Source organism: Passer domesticus, chromosome 7, assembly GCF_036417665.1.
Source record: "Passer domesticus isolate bPasDom1 chromosome 7, bPasDom1.hap1, whole genome shotgun sequence".
NCBI classification, from domain to species: Eukaryota; Metazoa; Chordata; class Aves; order Passeriformes; family Passeridae; genus Passer; species Passer domesticus.
Window position 1 is genome coordinate 61,063,715 of NC_087480.1, and position 21,133 is coordinate 61,084,847.

A 21,133-nucleotide genomic window follows, 5' to 3' on the forward strand; every position below is an offset into this window, starting at 1 on the left:
AGCTGCATCCTCACAGGAGCAGCACTGCAAGTGCAGGCTCTGTGCCAGCTGCATCCTCACAGGAGCACTGCAAGTGCAGGTTCTGTGCCAGCTGCATCCTCACAGGAGCACTGCAAGTGCAGGTTCTGTGCCAGCTGCATCCTCACAGGAGCAGCACTGCAAGTGCAGGCTCTGTGCCAGCTGCATCCTCACAGGAGCACTGCAAGTGTGCCTGTGCAGCTCTGTGCCAGCTGCAGGGATGCTGGAGCACATGGAGACTCCAGTCCTGGGCCTCCAAAAGAATGGCACTGCTGCTGGATTTTGAGGCAGATTTTGAGCATGAAATGAAAGAATTGGAGGTTTCAGTCCTGGTTTTCTCTGCCTGCAGGTACATAGGATACATTTGTGACCTAATAGCAGACAAACCTGTCATCCCCCACTGCAAACCACTCACGATCAAGTCAGTCACCCTCAGCCCTGTCCCCTGCTTCAACAAGCAGCGCAACGGCTGCCGGCCCTTCTGCGACATCCTCAGTGGAGAGACCAGGATCCTCACCACCTCCCAGGAGTACGAGAGGATGAAGTGAGTCCTGCCACCCCTGCCTCCCTCAGCAGCTGGATGCAGCCACTGCCACTTTGCTGGGGGATATCTGAGCTGCAGGCATTGCCTGGCTGCTGATAAATGGAGATATTCACTGAGAGTAGTGCCTGGGGTTGAAATAAATGGCCAGAGGGAGTCTGAGGTTGGAGGAGTGGGATAACTGCACAGATGTCAGGATCTGAGGTGGGCAGGAATGGGATAACCACAGACATCAGGATCTGAGGTGGGCAGGAATGGGATAACCACAGGCATCAGGATCTGAGTTGGGCAGGAATGGGATAACCACAGACATCAGGATCTGAGGTTGGCAAGAAGCAGGATAACTTCCCAAAGATCATCCAGTGCTCTGTTTGTTCCCCCTGTGGAATATTTTTGTCCTAACCAAGCAGAGCATTGAATGCTCCTCCTTGCTTGGCCTGAAGGAGGTGAGATATTTGAAGTGGACACATGGTGGAAGGGAGCTTAACCCTGGCTTTCCTCCTCTTCCCCTCCAAGAGAATACCGTGTGCAGGAAGGGAAGGTGCTGATCCCACTGGGAGCCACTGTCCATGGAGATGTTGTTGTCTCTGTCTACCACATGAGATCGACCATCGGGGGACGCCTCCAAGCCAAAGTAGGAGCTGGTTTCTCTTCTCTTCTCTTCTCTTCTCTTCTCTTCTCTTCTCTTCTCTTCTCTTCTCTTCTCTTCTCTTCTCTTCTCTTCTCTTCTCTTCTCTTCTCTTCTCTTCTCTTCTCTTCCCTTCCCTTCCCTTCCCTTCCCTTCCCTTCCCTTCCCTTCCCTTCCCTTCCCTTCCCTTCCCTTCCCTTCCCTTCCCTTCCCTTCCCTTCCCTTCCCTTCCCTTCCCTTCCCTTCCCTTCCCTTCCCTTCCCTTCCCTTCCCTTCCCTTCCCTTCCCTTCCCTTCCCTTCCCTTCCCTTCCCTTCCCTTCCCTTCCCTTCCCTTCCCTTCCCTTCCCTTCCCTTCCCTTCTCTTCTCTTCTCTTCTCTTCTCTTCTCGGAACAAAGAGCTGGCCAAACATGGAATCTCCATATTTTCCTCGAGGATGTGTTTAAAACTTGAATATTGAAGTAGCAGAGTGGGCAGTGAATATTTTCCTCCTCTCCGCTCACTGTTGGTGCCCTTTGCTGTGTAGATGACATTTCCCTGAAGCCTCTGCTCCAAGTGAAATGGATTTATATTTTTTGGGACACAAGCCTGTTGCTCCAATGTAATCAGTGGGAACAGCTGATTTCATTGCAAAACTGATAAGTAGGTCCCAGAAATAAAGAGAAGCAGGGAAAGAAGGCCTATTTCTGAAGGTTTTCTGCTGTATGGAGGCTGCAGCAGCAGGGTTAAAGGCAGATGGAAATACTGGGACTATCTGGGAATATTGAGAAGGAAATTCTGCCTGTAGAACAAGCAGAATGAATTCAGTTATGTAGCAGTTAAGATTAGGGTTGACTTAACTAACTCCTGTATTTAAGCCCTTGTTCAGTCTGGTTCTCACTGCTTTTTTCTTCTTTTCAGATGACCAACACACAAATATTCCAAATTCAGTTTCACACTGGATTCATAGCCCTGGGAACAACCACTCTCAAATTCACCAAGTGAGTGTTTGAAGCCAAACATTAATCAAACCTGATGCATAAAAGCCTGATGAAGGCTGAGGGAGAACAGTCACGGATGAAATATGAAAAGCCTGAATGTACTGAAAGCCTTTATATAGCTTTCCAGAAATATTCTTCCCTTTTCAACCGGACCACTCTTGTCCCCTTTAGGCCTGAGCTGGATGCCTGTGACTCTCCAGACAAATATCCTCAGCTTTTTCATGTTATACTGGACATAGAAATACAGTCTGCAGACAGACAAACGGAATTAACTCCCCCATGGGAGAACTTCACGACAAAAGACATCAATCCCTCCATTCTCTTCTCCTCCCACCAGGAGCACCAGGACACTCTTGCTTTGGCAGGTAAGGGCTGCATGGATTTGTTCCCTTCCCTCTATCTCTTCATGCTCAGCTGGGTTTTGTTTCATTCCACCTCTCTGGTGCTCTGTGCTGCAGGCAGAGGTGCCACGGATTCCCCTCAGGATAACATCAGGAACGTCGGGCAGAGTGCATTCTTCTCCTCTCTCAGCTGGCAAGGTAGGCAAGGCTTGGTCTTCAGAGTCAAATCTGCTCCAAAGAACACCAACAACTCCTGCTCCCCTGGCTGGAGCTGGAGTGAGGCTGAGGGATCCCACTGTAGCATTAGATCGCAGAGCTGGCACACCCTGGTGTTGCCATGGAGTGGGAATTCCTTTCCTCTCCTACAACATCCCCTTCAAGCTGTGCTCTCTGGGACCATTGTTGACACACTTCTAGGGTGAACCTTCACCCGAGGCCTCCTTTGTGCTAAAACTTGAAATAAATAAGCCTTGATGAGAAAATTTAGGTTAATCTTGGCAAAGGAATCATGGGATCATTTAGTTTGGAAAAGACCTTTGGGGTCATCAAGTCCAACCGTTCCTCAGCACTGCCAAGGCCACCACTGACCATGCCCCCAAGTGCCACATGCCCCATGGATGGGGACCCCAGCTGTGCCAGGGCTGCAAAACCCTTTTGGGGATGAAATTCGCCAGCTTTTATTTTAAAAAGCAAAATTTTTTTAGCCAAATGCTGCTGTGCTATTCTCAGCTTTCTGTTCTGCTTGTAAGCTGATTTTTATGGGACCTTTGTGATGACCAAACTAACAGCTGCCTAATTTTATTTCCAATCATCATTTAGATCAGAAATCTGACAAAAGTAGCTCTCACCCCACCTCAGAGGATCGAGCAGCGTTGGTGCATGAGGAAAGCGAACAGTCAGATGACGAACTCTTGTCCCTTTCCAGTCAGCACAGTAATGCCAGCGGTGACAAGCCCCACGGGACACCCAAACACAGCAAAAAGCAGCAAGAGCCTGCAGCAGCACCTCCCCCTGAAGACGTGGACCTGCTGGGCCTGGATGGCAGCCCCATGAGCAAGAGCTTTCCCTCGCAGCCCAGCGCTGCCCCCTCTAACTCTGACCTGCTGAATGATTTGTTTGGGGTCGGAGGGCCGAGCTCCCAGAGCCCTGCTGGAGCTGGAGCTGGAGCTGGAGCTGCTGCTGCTGCTGCTGAGGAGGTTTTCCACGTGGGGGGAGCTGGATCTGTGCAGTCGACCCCGCGGCGCTCGGCAGCTTCGGCGTCGCCGTCCCCGTCCCCGAGGGTAGGAGAAGGTAATGGTGGCTTTAGTATAAAAATATAACAGCATTATCTATAGCATTATCTATAGCATTATCTATAGCATTATCTATAGCATTATCTAGGAATAATGCTGCCTTGGTTTGAAAATCAAAATTATAACAATTCGGAGGGAGGGGGTTTGCATTTTCCGTTTCAGGGGAGGTTCCTGCCTTCCTTAGCAGACACAAGATAAATGCTTAAAAAATCATGAAAATCAGTAAGTTCACATTATACAACCAATATATCAGCAGTAAGTGTTTGAGGAAGTTAACACTTTTGAAACATTCATATATCAAGGAAACAGCAAAAACTTTAAACAGTTTGATATTAATAGCAAGCATTATTTTTTGGTGTTACCTCTAGAAGGCAAAAATAGCAGAGTCTGTAATGAAGAACAGAACTTTTGATGAAATTGATGATATAATGAACTGCATCCCCCTCCAAGGGGGAGACCTGGGCTTGGAGGATCCCTCTGGGGGATCTTGGCTACCTCCCTTTCATGTGGGGGATCCCAAGAGGCTCCTCTGCTCTGAGCTGGTCCTCACCAAACCAGTCCCTGCTGGAGCACACCTGGGGGTTTGCAGCCCCTCACACCAACCACCACTGCAGAGCCTCAGTTTTGCTCTCATTATGTGTCCAGTAGTGCACATGAGTTATACAGAAACTCCTCTGGGGGTTTGGGTAGACCTACAGCACCATGAATGGAATTTCTGTTTTAACTTAGGGGATTTGGAGCTGTGAGAGGGATCCTGAACTAGGAAGTAGAGAATTTCTGTCTCTTGCAAGACCAGGCTGCAGGAGTGGTTGGATAGATATTAGGGAGAGGGATCTTTTGAAGGATGAAGCAGAGCAAGTGCAGAGAGAGAGAAGAATCCAAGTTTCAGTGGAAGAAATTGGTCACTTGTACCTGGAGAAGGTTTCTCTTGTAGGCTCAGTCTGAGAGCTCTCACCCAGAGCAGGTTTTGCAGACACACCACGCAAGAGGTGCAGCAACAGATCAGGAAAAGATTTAGAGATCTATGAGCTCTGCAGAGGCAGAATCACACAGCTCAATTGTCCCAAGCCAGGAAAGCAAGGATAAAAGCTTGGGAGATGAGAAAAGAGTAGTGACTGGGTAACATAAGTAATGAGCAGCATCATTACCACAGTGCAGAGCTTCTAGGGATTGTACCATCCAGGATGCTTTTAACTTTAAAATTGTTGACAAGAATAAGAGTGACTTCACAGGAGTTTCTTTTGGTTAAGTTTGTTGGGGTTTTACATGGAAGAGAGAAGACTGAACAAAGTGATCACAAATGGAGTTTGAGAATAAATGGAGTTTGGTAATAAGTGATGTAGGAAAGATATCCATTATTTTCTAAAGCTGTGTCTGAAAGTCCCTTTATCCCCAACACGGATAACCTCAGCCAGCCTGGAGTCATCTTGAGAGGAAGCAGGAATGGCAGGAATTGCACCAGGGCAGCAACTCCAAGCTCCAGAGTGTCTTCCACCCTCTCCTGGCAGTTAAAACTCCACCTGAGTGGAGTGCCTGAGTACTTTGACACTCACTTTTCCTGGCTCTAAATCCAGCCTCTCTTAGGAAACAAGAGATGGGGTCAGTTTGTTGCCATGGCCAAGCTGTGGGGCTCTTTAGGTGCCCAGAATTTGGGAAATTAATGCTCTCCAGTTGCTCCCCCACAATCCCAGTCTGTCTCCTCTTTGCTACCTTCAGGTATCAGATTTCCTCTCCCCACAGCATTCCCTTACCCTGAAGCACATTCCTGCTGCAAGGTCATGATTTCATTTTCTCAAATATGTTTTCACAGCCACTGCCTTTGATCCTTTTGGAAGTAGCCCCAAGCAAACTGGTCCAGACCTCCTGGGCTCCTTCCTTGGCTCATCAGCTGTCCCTGGGGATCCTTTCCTTCAAGCCACAAGAAGCCCTTCGCCAACTGTGCACAGCGATCCCTTTCACATGGGTAAGAAAGGGGAGCCTCTTCCAGGGTGTTTAAAGAAACGGAAAACATTGCTTTGAAATAGAAATGGAACCATTAAGTACCAAGTGATGATTCCCATAAAGCGACTCTAAACCACAGAAACCCCACGAAACAGGAAAGAGCTTTTTGTCTCTGGACTTGAAGTATATTCAGCATCTGAAGTGTGGTAGGATGAGCTGAGTTTTGCTCAGGTCTTAGACTTAATTAATAGGCTATTTATGTAAATAAAAAAGAGGCCATGAAGAATGTCTGCCCACATATTCCTGTGGTTATGAGGTTTCCTTTGAAGCAAACTACCATTAATTGCACTAAACACAGGTATATTTAGAGAAAACACTCATCCTTTGGTGATTTCAGTTGCAGGCACCAGCTTTCTTTAGCTCCAGTACTAACCCTAACCAAATTCACAGCTGATTTTGGCTGAAGAGAAGGAATTTTCTTCTATTTGTTGAAAAGTTCCCTAATTTCTTCCTTCTCACCCCAAAATTTAATGTGTAACCCTGTCTGAAACACATTCAGTCACAGATTTGTTTGTGCCTGATCATCTAACACATGCTCCTTGGGAGTATCTCCCTGGAAAGCTGGAAGGGATCTTAAAGATCCAGTTCCAGCCCCCTGCCATGGGCAGGGTCACCTCCCTGTGAGGTTCTGGGGCTTTGTGGAGTCCTGGTGGGCAGTGGGTTGTGCTGGTTTTGCTGGGCTGCTTTGAGATACTGATATCAATCATTCTCTTTAGCTTCAAGCACTCCAACGGTTTCCATCCAACCAGATGTTTCCAGTGGCTGGGACTGGCCCAACAAAGCAGGTATGTGCCATAAAATTCAGGGTGGTTAGCAGAAAAAAATACCTTTAGGGAGCTCTGAGGGGGGACAGGCAGAGGGGAAATGCTGCTAGTGATTGCAAAGAACAGCTTCCCTCTAAAGATTTCCATATTAAAAAAAAATCTGGGTTTGTTTCCTCAAGAGCCCAGAGCAGGACAGGTGAGGTGAGGGTGTCCAGGGGTTGTTTCATCCCATGTAGAGCCATGGAAAAAACCTGTGCATTCCCAGGGTGCCACTAAGTGATTGCATGGCTCTTTCTAATCTTGGGAGAGTGTGAGTAGCCTCCCAAAGCTGCTTCCTGAAGGCTTCTAGTTGTTAAAATATATGCACATGTCACAATTCCTCTGGCAGTGCAGACAGTCTGGGAACATTCCTGCTGCTGTTCCTAATTGGGAGTGGGAGTGCAAGAAGTCTGAGGCTGCTGAGGAGCCTGACAATGGTACACTCAATTCTAATAGCAGTCTTCTAATATGTGGCTGAGCACTGGGGAAGAGCTGCACTCATATCAAACAGGAGGAAAAATGTCAAACAGAAGGAAAAATGTTCTTTTTTCTTTTAGATATATATTTTTTTCCTTTTCTTTTTAAGGTGGTCTAGGAATGGGAAGTAAGTCTGCTGCCACCAGTCCTACAGGATCCCTCCACAGCACTCCCACTCATCAGGCTAAACCCCAAACACTGGATCCATTTGCTGATCTGGGAAGCCTTGGAGCGAGTTTAGCAGGTTTGCATCCCTTATTAAAAAAAGGAAAATAATAAATTACCAGCATTCTTTTAGAGAAATAGGCTGAGCAGCCTGGTATGTGTGGGGCCTCTCAACCCACCTGCACGCCAGTGCTGCTGCCAGGCTTCCCCTTCTGCCTGATTCTCTGTAAACTCTCACAAATCCCTGCTTTTCCTGATCCCTGGTCAAAAATGTGCTGGCAACATGCAGGGAGCTCAGCAGGCTCCATGGGTTGCAAAGCACAACCTCTGATAAGTCCAGACATGCTCTGGCTGAGGATGCTCTGTGTTCAAGTGCTGCTACAGGCCTGGGAGGAGGATTTGGCTCTGCAAAGCTGCTGGGGTTCTTGAGGAATTGCTTCCTTCTAGACTTGACTCGTTTTCCTGCTTTGTGAGAAAAGCTGTGGAATTGATCTGCCTCTAATTTGCACTATCTCAAGGTGGGATATTTGCACCTGGCTACAAAGCTTGACTGCTTAGAAAAGCATTTCCCTCTTGTTTTATGTAATAAAAATCAGCAAACCCTCAATTTTAATGTTTAAAAGGCAGTTCTGAGAAATTATTGAAGCTTTCCTTAAAGCCCAGCATTGTCAGAGTGTGGTAAATAGATTTTTCTTGCCTTTGTTGCTGCCCTCAGCTCTTTGGGAGCCCTTGTGGTTTGGTGTGATGTTTGTTTTCCCCTTTGCGTCAGTCCCAGCATGGGTCTGGAATTCGGTTTCCCAGTTCCCTCTGCTGGATTTCAGGCTGCTCTGCAGGACCAAAACAAAAACTATGCCAAGCCCCATGGCAGAGCCACAGAGGTCCTTTTAAAACACACATTCTGTAGGAGAGTTGTGGGGTTTAAAAACAAATGGCTCGGCATCCCCAGGATATTTAAGCACATTTTTGTTGGTCGTGACTAAATCGAAAGCACTTCATCCAGTTTCCATGACACGTTTCTGAGCTGGGAGCTGAGTGTGGATGTCAGTGTGAAATAATAAAACATTGACACTGGGTTCCTCCCACAAACACAACCAGAGCCAGGGGAGCATCCCCTAAAGCTATGAGGTGCTGGGACACATCTCTGTGGATGGATTTAATCAGCAGAGCGTGAGGAGACACAGTTCCAACAGCACCAGCTTGGTGCTGGCACTGGCACAGGCTGCCCAGAGAGCCTCCCCATCCCTGGAAGTGCTCAGGGCCAGGCTGGATGGGGCTCTGAGCAGCCTGGGCTAGTGCAAAGTGGAATGGAACTGGATGAGCTTTAAGGTCCCTCCCAAATGTAATCATTCAGTCACTCTGTGTTGCCACCATCCCCACGGAGCTGTGGCTCCTTGTTAGCTGCATCCAGCTTGCCCCGTTTCCCCATGCCACCTCCAGTTCCTCAAACCCTCAAAGCCAGGTGCTGTCCTAGAAACAGCTCACAGAACCATCTCGGGGCTAAAGCCATGCTGCAGACATTTGTGACAGAGCTGAAAACAGCAACCTGGGGAGACTTCACTTGGATCAGTGCTGCTTTGTGGAATTGATCTGCTTGCACTATTATCTAAAGGTGGGGTATTTGCCCCTGGCTACAAAGCTTGACTGCTCAGCAAAGCCTTTCCCCCGTGTTTTATGCCGTGACACAACCAGCAGACCCTGGATTCAGTGTTGCAAGGGCAGTTCTGGTCTGTGTCCCGCCGTGACTCCTTGCTGTCGCTCTGCAGGTGGCCCCTCGTTCGCCAGCAAGCCCACCACGCCGACGGGCATGGCCGGGGGCTTCCCCCCGTCGCCGCAGAAGCCGCAGCCCATGGCGGGCAGCGGGTGGCAGCAGGGCACCGCGTACGGCTGGCAGGGGACACAGCCCAAGGGCCAGCCCAGCGGGCCCCACGCCTCCCCCCAGAACAAGCCCAACTACAACGTGAGCTTCTCGGCCAGCGGGCAGGGCGAGCGGGGGAAAGGAGCCGCGAGCGCTGGTAAGAGCGTCCAAAGGGTTGGCTCTCTTTGGGGACCCCTTGGTTTGCAGGTTTGGGATAAGCAAGTGGGTTATTTGGGGTTTTGTCCTGTCCTGGGCTGAACTGTGCTATTTAGGAAGTGCTGTATTCCAAATGAGCTTCCCAAATAATCCTGGAAGTGTCCAAAGCCAGGCTGGATGGGGGTTGGAACAACCTGGGACAGTGGAAGGTGTCCCTGCCCACAGCAGGGGGTTGGAACTGGATAAACTTTAAGGTCCCTTCCAACACAAACCATTCTGGGATTCCATAATAATAATCATAACTTACAAGTAACATTAAGTAACATTTTTCATGGGAACCTGCATGTTCATTGACACGATTCTTGCATTCATTAGCACTGGGAGATGGTTAATGTAATTAACCAAAGGATGTATCTCATGTAGAAAGCCAGTGTTAAATGCACCCATGCTATGATAATAATTTCAAATCTTCTCCATTTTTAAGATTCCAAGCCAAAAGTGTCTGCAGATTTTGAAGATTTATTATCTGGTCAAGGCTTTAATGCTCACAAGGACAAGAAGGGCCCCAAAACAATAGCTGAGATGAGAAAAGAAGAAATGGCAAAGGAGATGGACCCTGAAAAACTAAAAGTAAGCAAAATTCTTGGTGGTGCCCTCCCAGTCATTCAATGCCCTCAACAGATTTCGAACTCCAAGGTTACATTTCTGTCCTCAAGCAGACCACATCAACAATGGCTTGCTCAGTGTCACTGTCTGGGCTGCTGCTCTTCCACAGCGCTCCAGCCCTGATTAGCAGGCGCAGCTAATTGAACTAATCCTCTGCCTCATTAATCCTGCCTGCTTTGGAATTCTCTCATCTCTCCTCAATAAATTGCCAAACTGCAGATCTCTTATGGAAGGGAAGGGAATTCAGTCTGTCCTGCTCTGTATGTGAAATATGAGACCACAAATTGGAATTACAGAAGGAGAGGAAAAGCTGCAGGAAAAGCCAAGCAAAGTTCTAGAAAACAGAATGATCCTCTCAAAATGTCCTGGTTTTAGCCTTGGGGAAAGGTTTTAACCTTTGGGAAGTGACAGCAGCCACGCTGAACACCACCATCAGCCACAACAGCTGGACAGAGGTCAGGCCATGGAGTGGGCAGGAGTTTTCCCAGTTCCCATTTTTATCCCCACTAAAGCTGTCGAGTCACTGAAGCTCCCAGCTGATTTGGCCTTTCCAATATAATTCTCTTTGCTCTGATGTGTTTTTATTTCATTGGGGCAGCTCAGCCTGGAACTGTAAAATCTATTTATGCTTTGGTTTTCACATTTACATTTTAGCTTAGCTGAGCTTAGTTTAGGTGTGCAATTAACCTTGCTAAAGAACCAGACAGTTAAACACTTAATTTTGTCTATTCCATTAAGCATTACTAAGTGTTTTTAGCAGGGATGTTGCTCATAGTCTGTCTTAATTTTCAAGCAGTGATTTAAAAATTAATGACAATTAGATAAAGGTTTTCTGAAGGTTTTCTAAAGCACGGAAAGAAATTTAAGATGCTCCTTGGGGTCACAGCTATTCAAATGGTGGAATATCTAAAGTGAGGCATAAATAGAGACTTACCCTCCTTCCTGCAGGTCCTGGAGTGGATCGAAGGCAAGGAGAGGAATATCAGGGCTCTGCTGTCCACCATGCACACGGTGCTGTGGGCAGGGGAGACCAAGTGGAAGCCTGTGAGTATGGCAGACCTGGTGACCCCAGAGCAGGTGAAGAAGGTGTACAGGCGGGCTGTGCTCGTCGTTCACCCCGACAAGGTAAGGCTGGGCTCCTCCACCTCGGGGGGAAACCAAAATGGATTATAAAGGGTTGGATGGGATCGCTGATTCATTGCTGCAAACAGCTCTGTGCAAAGTCAGAGCGCAAGATCTCTGCTGGTTTCTGGATCTTGAGAACTCTAAACTCATCCCTGGAAGTGTTCAAGGCCAGGCTGGAGCAACCTGGGACAGCAGAAGTTGTCCCTACCCATGGAACCATTTAGGCTTGAAGGTCCCTCCCAGCCCAAAGCAGTCAGGGGTTTGTGAAACCACTGCCAGCCCCAAGACTGTGCCTGGAACCTGCTGCTTCAAGCAGCAGAAATTCAGAGCTTTTGTCACCCTCACTTTGGCTCTCAGCCATCCTGCTGCTGGACAGCAGCTCCTGCTAAAGGAGATCCAAATCAGACTCCTGCAGTGGAACCATCAGGTTGTTTGGTTGCCCAGCTTGTGGCTCGTGCTCTGGCTGCTGAGCAGGGAGCAACAAATCCAGCTGGGACACCCGTGGGGAGAAGGAAGCTTCCACTCGGCAGGGAATGGAGGCCCTGGGAGCCTCGAGGCTTGGGAGGATGTGGGCTGCCTGAGGTTTGCAGGAATTCTGATTTTATCCAGGAACCATGTCAAGGGGCAGCTCTTCCCCTTCCATGCAGGTGAAATCCTCTCCCACTGCCAAGGTTATATTTATTATTTAGAAGGTCACATTTATTGTGCCCATGGGACAGTCAGCTCTGAGGAGCAGCAAAGCCAAGAAATTCTTAAGGAAAGCAACCCTTCAGAGCAGCTGATTTTTGTCAAGGAAAAAGTGAAAATTGCTGGAACTGCTTGGGGATCTGCTCACGTGCCAGCTGTTGTGGTTGGGTTTGGGAGCTCTGATATCCCTCTTTTGTCTCTGTTTTTATTCCAGGCTACTGGGCAGCCATATGAACAATATGCAAAGATGATATTTATGGAGCTGAACGATGCCTGGTCAGAATTTGAAAACCAAGGACAAAAACCCCTGTATTAGGTACTTTCTCAGCCTCCACTCCAGACCCGTGCTAGTGCTTATTTAGTCTTTTGTCACAAATGTCACAGATCAACCAAACTCTGGCTGGAAATTCAGAAGTTTCAGAAAACTAAGAGCCTAATACTTATCATGAAGAACATGAGAAAGATTTCCTAACACTTGTCTCCAGAATCCTGAGCTCAGAGGAACTCTGGCCACCTGGCTCACCCCACCAGAGCCGCAGGGTTACAGTTTCTGGTCACTTTTCTATTTTATTTTGGGTTCCAGTGGGACAAGAGAGAACACATACTGGGAAAAGGTGGAACTGGTCTGTCTCCAACAAAGTGTAGCTGGTGAATTTCCTGCCTTTTTTTTTGTGAGGTGTGATATGGCAACGCTTCAGTTGAGTTCAACAACTGCTGGTGAGGCCCAGACTTCGATGTATGTTATTTTTTTTCCTGAGTTTGGATCGAATTATCCACTTGAAGTGCTCAGCTGTGGTTTAGGCACACTCCTAACAGTCACCATTTGCTGCTTAATTGCTCATCTAGTGTAGTCTGGCTGAACAGAGCCAAAGCTGAATCCTGGGCTGGGTCAGTGTGGCAGCTGCTTTTGCATCAATGCTGTGCTTCACCTCACAGCCCCGCAGTGAAATGTGCAGGCAGAATTCCTCCAAATGCTTTGGAAAGCGAGCAGCGAGTCCTTGGGCCAACAGCCCCTTGCTGGTTTGTTCAGCAGCAGTTTTGGGGGGAAGGGAGGGTGAATCCCCCTTGTCCAGTGAGGAATGAGCACGTGCTGCATTTCCCGTGATTCTCATCAGCAGCTCGAAACCATCAAAGAAATACCAACAACTCAAAATTCTGCTGGAAAGGTTTAGAAACTTGCCAGCTTCTAGGTAGCCCTTCCCCTCCTGCGGGTTCAGAACTTTTCCCAGCCCACTTGTATCACCTTTATGCCTTTATCAGCTCCAGAGCACTTGGCCAAGGCTCTTGGCAGGCTGAAACCTGTTGCAAATTCACTTTTCAGATCATGGTGTACGAGCTGTCACACAGACATCCACAGACCAGGTCTGATCTCTGAGGTCACTCCAGTGCAAATTGATCAGCTTAAAAGTTTATATTGGACCAAAGCAAGGACATCACGGGGGAATCTCTCTGTTGCTGGAGCAGCTTTCCTAGTTCAAAAGCGAGTTGAAATTCAAACTTCACCCCAAATTCTGGCGTTCTTTAGTAGAGTAACTAAAGCTAGCAGTTTATTTACCAACACCTACCCGTGTTTGAGGGATACTCAGTAGATGGGCAGGAAATAATGTGTATTTACTGCCTCAGGAAAAGGTTGCCATCGGACGTGAGCCTTTAAGGCTGGTGGTTTTCCAAGACAATCCACTACTTGTTGCACTTACATTTTCAAGTGGCAAAGCTATTACTGCAAAGACAGTGTGTCAAAGTACATGGCTTTCTGTATAAAACTCATCCTTTTGTTGTACTGGTCCATTATTTACTGCCATTAACTGGAAATGTGAAACCAACACATAGGTCTCCTTTTATATAAAAGACCTTAAGATAATAGTAACAAACTGGATGTTATTTATTAATGTTTTGATCCAGTATGTGCTCGTCTTATTTAAAGAGATAACTGGAATGTGAATCATGTTCCTGTGATTTGTTGGTTTATTGTTTCTCATTCACATTTGTAGATATTGTGACCTATGCCTATATAATAAAAAGGATCTCATTACCATAACGTACTTTTTTTAATGATGAAAACCTCATTAGCTTTGTATCGAGTTTGTCACGGCACATAACTCTGGATACTCATCCATTCACAAAATACAAACCACCATTAAATTTTACCAAAAAAAAAAAATCCAACCCTCTACCCCACTTAAGCTTTGATTACTTCCATCCCTAATGTTTTTATGGATGCATGAAAGTATTAGGATGTATGTATATCCAAATAGTTAACTGAAAAAAAAAATCCATTCTTGTCATATCTGGTAGTGACAGAGGTTATCAATGTTCAGGTTTACTGTTTGACTAAATTATTGTAATTTTTGTAAATACGGTATATACTCGATGAAATTGTGACTGGTCTAAAACATTTGTATATACATTAAAAAGCTCAAATTAACAAATTCAGGTATCTTTTGTGCTTGTGACATCTCCTGTGTGAGGGGTGGAGAGCCCTGGCTGGGTGGGTTTTGTCACTGTCATTATCCACAGGTTGGCATTCCAGGCGCTTTTCCCAAATTATTTGGAAACAACTTGGCATTGCTGTTCTCAGGCTAACAACCCAAATCTTTCAAGTTTTTTGGGATGCATTTAGTGGATTAAGCCTGTTTTAATAAGCCTTCTGGCTCAAAATAATTTAAAATAACAAAAAATGGGGAAAAGTATGGAGCAGGGACATAACAAGAGAAGAGCTGAGGAGGGAGGTATCTGAAGAAAAGCTCCCTGGGGAGGGTTATTGAAAAGGCTGTGCAAAATCGCCCTTTAAAAGGCTTTTCTTGGGACAAAAATGCTGTTATTGGGTCAAAAAGGTTGGTTTTGGGGCAAAAATGCTGTTCTTGGGGCAAAAAGGCCATCGCTGAATTAATTAGGCTGGTTTGGGGTAAAAAGGCCGTTGTTGGGGCAAATAAAGCTTCTCTTGGGTCAAAAATGGGACCTGGGAAGTGTCCTCAAAAATCCAAGGCTTGAAAAACACGGCTTTGAAAAAAGCTGTGCCTTTCTTCGAGTGGATGATATAGGTCCTGAGGTGGCCCTGCCTGAGGCAAACGGGCGGCCGGCTCCGTTTTTTGGGGTGAAAACAAAGGTTTTCAGGAGCACCCACAAGGCGGCAGCGCCTGAGGGGCGGGGGCTCTTTAAAGCGGCGTTTATGGCTTCAAACCCACACAAACACACCTTTGCGCACAAATACACTTTCCCTGCGCACAGATTCGAATTTAACGCACATTTCTTACCCTCACAGAGGGGTTATATACAGAAACAAACGCGTTTTTTTCGAGGTTTAAGCGCGTTAAACCCCACCCAGGGCCGTCCCCTCAGGACGCCCCGCCCCCTGCCGCGCGCGCTGGGCGTGGCGCGAAAAGCCCCGCCCTCCCGCCGCCCGCCCTTTTAAAGGCTCGGGCACGTGACGCGCGGAAAGGGGCGGGGCCAGGGGCGGAAGTCGCGCGGTGCCAGCGGAGCCCGGACATGGCGGGCGTGAAAGGTACCGGGGCTCCCTCATGAGGGAGCGCGCCCCGGGCAGCGCCTCAGCGCGGGGGCGGGCGGCCGGGAGTGGCGGGGAGGGGTGCCCGCCGCCGCGGGAGGTGGTACGCGGCCCCCGCCGAGGGATGGCCGGCCCCGGTGGGGCGGCTGCCGGTGCCCCGGGAGGGGTGCCCGGTGCCCCCGTGCCCGGTGCCGCCGTGCCCGGTGCCTCACCGCCCGCCCTGTGCCGTTGCAGCTCTCGTGGCGCTGTCCTTCAGCGGAGCCATCGGGCTGACGTTCCTCATGCTGGGCTGCGCCCTGGAGTACTACGGGTGAGCGGGCCGGCGCCCTCCGCAAGGCTTGTCCCGGTTCAAAGGCGTTAATTGAGGCGTTAATTAAGGCGTTTATTGTTTAGTGGGGCTCTGGTTCCCCCCGCAGCCCCCCGCCCCCGGGCTCTTGGCACGTGGCGCTTTGTTGTGATTAACCATCACTTCCTAAGGCGGTATTTGCATTAAAATAAAAAGGCTGCGAGCAGCTCTGTGCCTGGGGAAAGCGGTGCCACCTTGCTCTTTAATCTCACGAACATTTTCATTAATTTCCTGTTTCTTTGAGCGGTCTCCTCCCACAAGTTTCCATTTGGGATGTCCCCACCCATGGCCGGGCTGGAGCTGGGTGAGCTCTGGTTCCCTTCCAGCCCGAGCTGCTCTGTAATTCCAATATTCCGTGTCTGTAAAACACTTTATAAATTCGCAGCAGGCTCGGGGGAGCCCTGCCACCGAGAGGAGATGTGAGGGTGTGCCTGCTTTGTCCCTGCAATTTGGGAAAGCTGCTCCCGTGCGTTTCCTGCTCCCTCTGTGCTCAGAGCTGGATCAGCAAAATGATTCCAAAGTAAAATAAATTAAACCTTGCTCGCGTGAGAGGCTGCATGCTGCCCTGTCAGTGCAGGGAAAACGAGGTGGAATTGGCCCATTTTGGGTGCAGTCTTCTGATTAATCCACTTCTCAAGCCCAAAAGTACCATTGGGAGTTTCACACCAGCTTTCTGATTGAAGCACCTCTTTTAAGTGATGGCACATTTCTCTTTTCTTCTCCCCAGCGTGTACTGGCCCCTGTTTGTGCTGATCTTCTACTTCCTCTGCCCCATTCCCCACTTCATAGCCAGGAGGGTGGGTGATGACAGCGATGCAGCCAGCAGTGCCTGCAGGGAGCTGGCCTATTTCTTCACCACGGGGATTGTTGTCTCTGCCTTTGGATTCCCCATCATCCTGGCACGGGTGGAAGCAGTAAGTCCCTGCTAATTTCTCTTCTCACACCCCGCTTTGCTGGGTTTCATCCTCAGTCCTGCTTTCCTTTCATTCCTCTGCTGTCTCCAGGTGAAAGTAATCCACTGAAATTTGCCTTTTTGAGCTGGAAAGAAGAGCTCACATGACTGAAAAGTTTTTAGTTGTTGTTTTCCCCCTCCAGCCTTGTTTTGGCCCAACACAAGATAATATCTCCTCCTGCACCTCATGCCTCTGTCTCGTGACCCTTTGCTCCAACTTCCTGATTTTTCTCTTGGAATTTCTGCTTTCTCCATTCAGGATGCTGCCCACCTGGGGGCTGGGGAGTGTTGGGAGTTAAAAGGCCAAGCTTCCAGAGCTGCCCTTGTGGCTCTCACAGCATTTCCCAATTTTGGCCTCTCAAAACCTGAGGAAATCTGCCTAAATTCTTTCCTCTTTCCTTTCTGAGCTTCTCTCCAGTCACATTTTGGTCCCATTTGTCTGAAAGGCAAAGAATTCCCCCAGTCCCAGTGATTTCCTGGTTTTCCCCTTCACTTTCACTGCTTTGAACTCTGTGTCCTTGCTCTGAATTTATTTGCAATGCCTGATACTTTCATTTTGGGGCTGGGGCCTGGCAGCAGCAGAACAACCACGAGAGGGAACTCTCAGTCGTGTGTTTTAAGAGTAAATCTTCCTCATTTAAGTGAATTACTTCTGCAGCTCATGCATAAAAAAAGCTGTTTACTTTTAAATCTGTGTTTTCCATGCCTGTGACTTCTTTAAAAGGAGATCTTTTGATTTTGTTGCTTGGCAATGAAAGCAGAGCACTAATTTCACCAGATTTCTCTCTGATTTAGGTGTGTTTTAATGATTTGGAAGGCAAGTCATCATTTTCTCCTAAATCCTAGCAGTAGCTTGGCTGAAGTGTTCATTAGTGATAGAAGTGGCTGCTAATTGAATAATTAGTCAGACAAATGGAATTCTTTATTGTTTGCCTGTTCTGCTTTTAGCACCTTTCTGTAGTATTTTGATTTTTTTAGTGTTTTAGCTGATCTAATGCCTAGAAATAACTGCCCTGAGCATCTTTTCCAAGAAGTGCCCTGACTGTTCCATTTCTTGCATTTCAGATCAAGTGGGGAGCCTGTGGCCTGGTGCTGGCTGGCAATGCAGTCATTTTCCTTACCATTCTAGGCTTTTTCCTTGTGTTTGGCAGAGGAGATGACTTCAGCTGGGAGCAGTGGTAGGAGCTCTCTGTGGTGCTGGTAATTTTCAATATTTTACAGCTTTTTTCCCCTTTTCTGTGTGTATGTATAGATATTCTAATGTGTGTGGTATAACATTCACCTGGCTTTACATTATCATGTAATAAATTGCTTTTTGAAATGCACTTCAGCCAAAGGGACAGTGCTGACAGTTGGCTTGAAGTAGTCACTCAAATGGGGAATTATTCTGAATTTATCCTGGGAGAAGTTTACAAAACAGAAGCAGTTTTACCCAGTTTTCACTGTATTTGCATTAATTTTTGGTTTGTTGCAGTGTCATTGGTCACTACTCCTGTTGGGTTTTTAACCACACAATCAAAGAATAATAAGATTATCCTAATTGGGATTGTTCAACTTGATCAATCTTTCTGCTTTAATTAGGATCAGTTATTATTTCATTTACATCTCATTAATGGCAATTTGAGAAAAAATTGTTATTTTTCTTATTGATAATAAAGCCAAACATAAATGATGTCAACTCTTACTGCCTAATGAGAGCAAAATAAAATAACCCTGGTTAAAAACCCTTCCACTTATGTTTGTTTAAAGATCATTTTCTCCCCACAAAGATATCTTATGTCCCTCTTTAGTTTAAAAACTGTGGCTGTATTTGGGTAATAACATATTTTAATGCATCTTAAAGCTGACATGACTTCTGTGAAGGTTCACAAAAGGAGAAGCTACCCTCAGGACACTTAAAATCACAGTTTAGTGTTCAACTCTGTATTTTTGTGGGTGTGAATTGCAAGGAATTGAGTGTTCTGCTGGGTAGGATTTCTTATTTCCTCCTTGCTTTTAAAACACCCTTCTTCAACTCCTGGTTTTTTGTCTGCAAGAAGGTTGTTGTTGCATTAAAACACTATATTTTTTAATAGCATTAGCCTAGTAAACATTCACATAATCACACTTAAGAAAATAGAATTTTATTACTTTAGTTGTGCAAGAATAGAGGGAATGGTCAGTAATTAATTACTACTAAAAGAAGAATTAGCATTAAAGGACAGTTTATTTCTGGGTGTTAATGCTCCATCCAAGACATAGCAGGATAAACTCAAAAATCCAGGGAATAACAAATTATCTGAGTGTCTTCTTCCTGCTTCTGATGAAATCTGTTGGAACTGGGAATATTCTTTGTTTTAATGGTAAACCAGATTTTTCAGATGAAATATTTCCATGTTTAAATGCTGCTTTGATTTTAAAGAAGATGCCTTTTTTCCCTATGCAGTGGCATTTTTCACTCAATAATGAGTAAAACAGTGAAACAAAACCCAGTCAGTGCCTGGTGATAAACTCTTAATGCCATTGCTAAAAATTCCATTTATCTCCTCTTGGATTGGGGCTGCATTCTGGAAAGCTTTTACTCCATTTATGTACCAAAGGCTGAGATAAAAATCTACAAAACTGCTCAAGTACTGCTGGAGTTGTGGGGTGGAAAACCAGCTGAGATTGAATTTTTCCTGAAAATAAATCATTCTGTAGCGTGTGACAGGAACAGTGAACAAGGACAATCTGAAGGGACCAGGAGGAGCAGAAAATGCTGGTTTAAATTGCTTTTTGCCAAATGATTCCATTGTACTGTACCCCCTTTGGGCTGTGCTTGGTGGGTACCTCGTGGGTGCTGAGTGGAGAAGGTCAGTGCTTTTTTATTATTGTTTTTATTGTTTGTATTATTATTTGGAAGTAGCTACGTGCACTAATCCCTAATGTGAATTTCATGCAGTTTTCACATGGACTTTACATTTAATGTTTAAAATTGTGTTGAAATCATGGAGATCTCCCTTAACCTCTGTAAATTTGCTTTGTTATCAAATATTGTAAAAGATAATATTTCCTTGGGGTTTTTTCTCCAGAGCTTCACTCCCACTGAGCTCTGAGGGTCTGTGCTGGGAATTGCGTCCCATCCCTCCAGTGGGAATTTATTGTGGTTTCTCTGGGATGGTTTTCCTGTGTGGAAGTGAATACTGTGTATCCCAAGTGCCTTAATTTCCACACCAGGCTGATTTTTGGGACTGCACCTCCATGGCAAGATCAGTGTTCCATAATCAGCTGGAAACCTGTGGCTGCATTTCCCAAAGCTTCCTTGCCAGCTAATCCTGTTTCTGTTGTTGGGAATGCAGTGCAGCTTTTGTACCTTTTGTAAACAGTTTTTTATGATTGCCACATCCCTGAGATCATAGAGTATTCAAACATGGACATTCAAATGTATTCTACTTTTCTTTCCAAGTTGCTTACTAAAACTGACTTTTGGAATTGTCTAATAAACATACCTGATGCTTAAAGGTTTGTCTGTCTTTAATTTCAAGAGGTGGCAGCAGACAGGTGTGAGGGGCAAGGTAAAACATGTCCAGTGCTGCTTTCCTGCTGTGGAATGGGCAATTCCAGCAGCCACGGAAGTGGAATTAATGTGGGATGTGTTGGAAAGTTAAAGGATCATAATTTATCTCTCGTGGTGAATTTGGGAGGTTTTTAAAGCATTCCATAAAAAAGATGGATGTAAGGTAGGGCTTGAGCTTTTCCCTTTCTTCCAGGGAGTCTGGGCTCCCTTTCTTCCAGGGAGTGTGGATCCCCTTTCTTCCAGGGAGTGTGGATCCCCTTTCTTCCAGGGAGTGTGGGCTCCCTTTCTTCCAGGGAGTCTGGGCTCCCTTTCTTCCAGGGAGTGTGGGTTCCCTTTCTTCCAGGGAGTCTGGGCTCCCTTTCTTCCAGGGAGTCTGGGCTCCCTTTCTTCCAGGGAGTCTGGGCTCCCTTTCTTCCAGGGAGTCTGGGCTCCCTTTCTTCCAGGGAGTCTGGGTTCCCTTTCTTCCAGGAGTCTGAAAATCCATTCTCTGTCAGCAGGGCAGGGATGCAGAGGGCATCAGAGCTCTTCTCTTCCAGCTCACTTCTCCTGGTATTGAGGTGATGAAAACATTAAAGTGGGGAGTTCTGATCTCCCCAGAGCTTGGGAAATTGAATTATTGAATCCCCCACCACGAGGAGGAGTTTGGAAGAGCTGGAGCTTCATTTTCACAGCAGTGCCCTGAGTGCAGGGCTTTGGAGGAGGCGGGTGTGGGTCAGAGAGCTGCTGGCTGTGCACACGGAGTGTTTGGGAGTGCTGCTCACCTTTGGCAGGGTCACTGCAGCTCCAGGCTTGGTGCTGAGCTCCCTTTTTTAAGGGAGGTGGGTGTGGGTCAGAGAGCTGCTGGCTGTGCACACGGAGTGTTTGGGAGTGCTGCTCACCTTTGGCAGGGTCACTTCAGCTCCAGGCTTGGTGCTGGGCTCCCTTTTTTAACCTGCTGCTGGATTTGGGGGTGTTGTCTGTGAGGGGTAACTTTGATTTCCTATCCCTCCCACCCTTGTTCTGCTGTTTTTCTTCAGTTTTTCCCTATCACATCCACTGAGTTGGATTAAAAAAAACAAACAAAC

The 21,133-nt window shown here is 47.0% G+C and overlaps 2 protein-coding genes across 4 annotated transcripts in view; both read left to right on the top strand.

Moving 5' to 3' along the window:
- Positions 1–14,163, top strand: part of DNAJC6 (DnaJ heat shock protein family (Hsp40) member C6) — a 42,024-nt gene extending 27,861 nt beyond the window's left edge. For all 3 annotated transcript variants that reach the window (XM_064429154.1, XM_064429155.1, XM_064429153.1), the window contains 13 exons: positions 368–562; positions 1,076–1,193; positions 2,087–2,166; positions 2,338–2,531; positions 2,625–2,705; positions 3,327–3,797; positions 5,610–5,762; positions 6,517–6,585; positions 7,190–7,324; positions 9,009–9,257; positions 9,741–9,886; positions 10,871–11,047; positions 11,949–14,163. In XM_064429154.1, the coding sequence (XP_064285224.1) occupies positions 368–562; positions 1,076–1,193; positions 2,087–2,166; positions 2,338–2,531; positions 2,625–2,705; positions 3,327–3,797; positions 5,610–5,762; positions 6,517–6,585; positions 7,190–7,324; positions 9,009–9,257; positions 9,741–9,886; positions 10,871–11,047; positions 11,949–12,050 (2,170 nt within the window). In that variant the 3' untranslated portion in view covers positions 12,051–14,163. The remainder of the gene's footprint in view (positions 1–367; positions 563–1,075; positions 1,194–2,086; positions 2,167–2,337; positions 2,532–2,624; positions 2,706–3,326; positions 3,798–5,609; positions 5,763–6,516; positions 6,586–7,189; positions 7,325–9,008; positions 9,258–9,740; positions 9,887–10,870; positions 11,048–11,948) is intronic.
- Positions 14,164–15,153: 990 nt separating this feature from the next.
- On the top strand, positions 15,154–20,013 carry LEPROT (leptin receptor overlapping transcript). The gene is made up of 4 exons (XM_064429156.1): positions 15,154–15,236; positions 15,471–15,546; positions 16,310–16,496; positions 17,600–20,013. The coding sequence occupies exons 1-4, from the start codon at positions 15,221–15,223 to the stop codon at positions 17,714–17,716; spliced, it is 396 nt and encodes a 131-aa protein (XP_064285226.1). The 5' UTR covers positions 15,154–15,220; the 3' UTR covers positions 17,717–20,013.
- Positions 20,014–21,133: the final 1,120 nt, after the last annotated feature.

Excerpts from the sequence above, each read along its gene's own strand:
- LEPROT (XM_064429156.1), top strand. Across the intron at positions 15,547-16,309 it reads TGCGCCCTGGAGTACTACGG|CGTGTACTGGCCCCTGTTTG; the intron begins GTGAGCGGGCCG and ends TCTTCTCCCCAG. Across the intron at positions 16,497-17,599 it reads TCCTGGCACGGGTGGAAGCA|ATCAAGTGGGGAGCCTGTGG; the intron begins GTAAGTCCCTGC and ends CTTGCATTTCAG.